Source organism: Orycteropus afer, unplaced genomic scaffold, assembly GCF_000298275.1.
Source record: "Orycteropus afer afer isolate SDZICR_OR568_19922 unplaced genomic scaffold, OryAfe1.0 scaffold00245, whole genome shotgun sequence".
Taxonomy (NCBI): Eukaryota; Metazoa; Chordata; class Mammalia; order Tubulidentata; family Orycteropodidae; genus Orycteropus; species Orycteropus afer.
The window spans coordinates 2,950,945-2,953,617 of record NW_006921832.1 but is presented as its reverse complement, the minus strand read 5'-3'; the positions used below and the strand labels follow the sequence as shown (position 1 = coordinate 2,953,617).

The 2,673-nt window shown below is 39.4% G+C and overlaps 1 protein-coding gene across 1 annotated transcript in view; it reads left to right on the top strand.

Annotated features, from left to right (window-relative positions):
* The window catches only part of SNX4 (sorting nexin 4), a 117,232-nt gene that overhangs the window by 20,647 nt on the left and 93,912 nt on the right, over nt 1-2,673 (top strand). The window contains exon 2 of the mRNA XM_007949387.2: nt 1,904-2,025. Coding sequence (XP_007947578.1) covers nt 1,904-2,025 — 122 coding nt within the window. The remainder of the gene's footprint in view (nt 1-1,903; nt 2,026-2,673) is intronic.

The window sequence follows — 2,673 nt, the reverse complement described above, 5'->3', positions numbered from 1 at the left end:
CAGAACTCTAAGCATGTGTGAGAGAGTGGGAACCTCCCAGAACATTGTATTGTGCCACGCCCAACAGAAATAACCCAGGTGGATAGTTCCTCAGTTGCTCATAGAAAATCCCACCTTGGAGTTTACAAAGACTTATGGGTAGAAAAGCCACACTAAGTAATTTACTACACTGCAGTGCCTAAGGCACTTGACTGTTTACTAGAAGGCTGGCGGTTCAACCCACCAGCCACTCCTCGGAAGGAAGGTTGGGCAATCCTACTTCCGTAGTGAGTAGTGATACTGCCTCGGAAACCCAAGGAGGGGGTCACTATGAGTCGGGCCGGTCACTATGAGTCGGGGCCAACTCGATGGCAAACAACAACAACAACAATCTTTACTGAAGCACATTGTCAGGCTTTTTTTCTGTGGAGCTCCCAGGTAGATTCAAACTGCCAATAAAAAAGTTTTTTAATTAAAAGGGGGAAAAAGAAAGAAAGAAAGCACTTATTTTTTTAAAACGCCCTGGGGAGAAGCAAGCGAGGACAGGCAGTGTGTCTAGAGCTGACCATTCGGAGCCCCTGCTTTTCCCAGGGAGCAGCTCATGCACCTTAAGCTCCTTTCTCTTTCCTACCTCACACCTCTTTCCTTTATCACCGTGGAAAAAGGTATGCTAAACCAGTGGAGGTTTGAATCAGCATTAAGTCCAGTCTAAATAGGGAAGACACAGTAAGACCATGGGATAATGGTGGTGCTTTAGCATTTTCTCCCTTGCTCACTTTTAAAGTTCAGGGGTAGTTTTTAATTTAGAACTTTAAGAGTGAGCAAGAGAGAAAAAGAGAAAGCACCACCATTATCCCATGGTCTTACTTTGTCTTCCCTATTAGGCTGGAATTAATGCTGATTCAAACCTCCACTGGTTTAGCACACCTTCTTCCATGGTGATAAAGGAAATAGTCAAGACCTTTTCTCAGCAGACTACATCTGACATGGTCAGCCTATGAGCCACCAGCGATGTGTTCATTATTCTTTTTGGTCCATCGATGTAGATCTGGGATGAGATTCTAGTGGGAGAAGAAAGGAATCTGTTCTTCTTAAACTCTGCTGCTGTCTCAAGGGTGGAGCCAGTTAACCACTGCCAAAATTTGAAGTTGAATATGATTGTAGATTTTTTTTTTTTTAATTAAATTGCCTGTTGAAAATCTTGCCTTTTGACATAGTGTAGTCATTTATTTTTGAGAGAGATCTGTCTGTGTCTTTCTATATAAATTTATTTTTGGTCATAAGAATGTTTAAGTTTTAATTGCTGAATATGTGGTGCGTATTAAAATGGGCTCTGATAAAGTTTAATGTGCTACAATGTGCTGATGAAGAGATGCATATCGTTAGCTACTAAGGCATTTGGCAAACCCTAGCAACTCCAAAAATAAAATAAACTAGCTTAAAATATGTACGAAGAAAGAGTTTTATTATAGTAACTTGGGTTCTTCTCAAAACCATTTTAAAGTGTTTTCCTATTTAAAAAAAAATTTTTTTATGGTGATTCAGGTAAAAGTTTACAGAACAAATTCACTTTCCGTACAACAGCTCACTTTGTCTCATGACATTGACTGCATTTTCCCACAATGTAACCCCTCTCCTCCCACTTCCTCCCCGTAGTTACCTTTTCCCTGTGTCCTTCCCTCCCATTCAATCCTGCCCTGCCCCCCAGCTGTCTCACTTTGCATACACAGCCCTTCTATTTATTCTCCCATGATGGATCTCTCCAAGGAGTGTGTCTACTTAATGTAAATGTTCAGCTCATATGCTTGTGTTTTGTTTGCCTGAAGGGCAGCTAGGGGCCATAGTCTCAGTGGTTCCATCAGGCTCTATCAGACCAGCAAATCTGGTCATTAAAGGGTTTTCTTGCTGTTTGTTTTTTGTCCAGATGACAGAAAATAATTTTTGGTTGAAGAAGATAGAAATCAGTGTTTCGGAAGCAGAAAAGCGAACTGGAAGAAATGCCATGAACATGCAAGAAACGTATACTGCTTACCTCATTGAAACAAGGTGGGTAGTGAGAATTAAGCTTAGGTTTAGGCAGAAAACTTTGTCATTGTCTTTTTAAGCATTGCTTTTTAACAGGTAAAGTAAACAGGGTGTCTTTTGCTATGATTCTCTTGGTGTTCTAATATATTTGATTTGGAGGGAGAGGTAAGGTTAGTGGAATGCTTTGGGGATCTGGAATGTTACTTGAGACACGCTTTGGTGGAGTTCTGGATCTTAGATACAGTCCCTGTGCAATTTTGGGAGAGGATACCAGGTTCTCAGGAGCATCTAAAGTGAATTTAGATAGGTGGATACGATTAACAAAGAAGTCAAACAGTAGAGAATAAGATGTATATATTTGTATAAAATAGGAATTTCAGAAAAGAGAGGTAAGGTGTTGGTGTTTGTCTTTTAAATTAGATCGTGTGTATATACACACAAACGTGTATGTATACCACTGAGATTTGTATGATAATTTTTTAAAAAATTATAGCCCCATGAAAGGATCTTTATTTTTTAAGTTAGCCATTTAAAAATGACACTTTAAAAATTAATGTTAGCTCTAGCTTTCTAAGTAAATTCTTTAAGTTTAAAATTAAAAAGGGTATGTTTAGTATCGTCGTCTAATGTCCTGACTGCTGCTTCCGTTGGCATCGATTGTAGAACCAA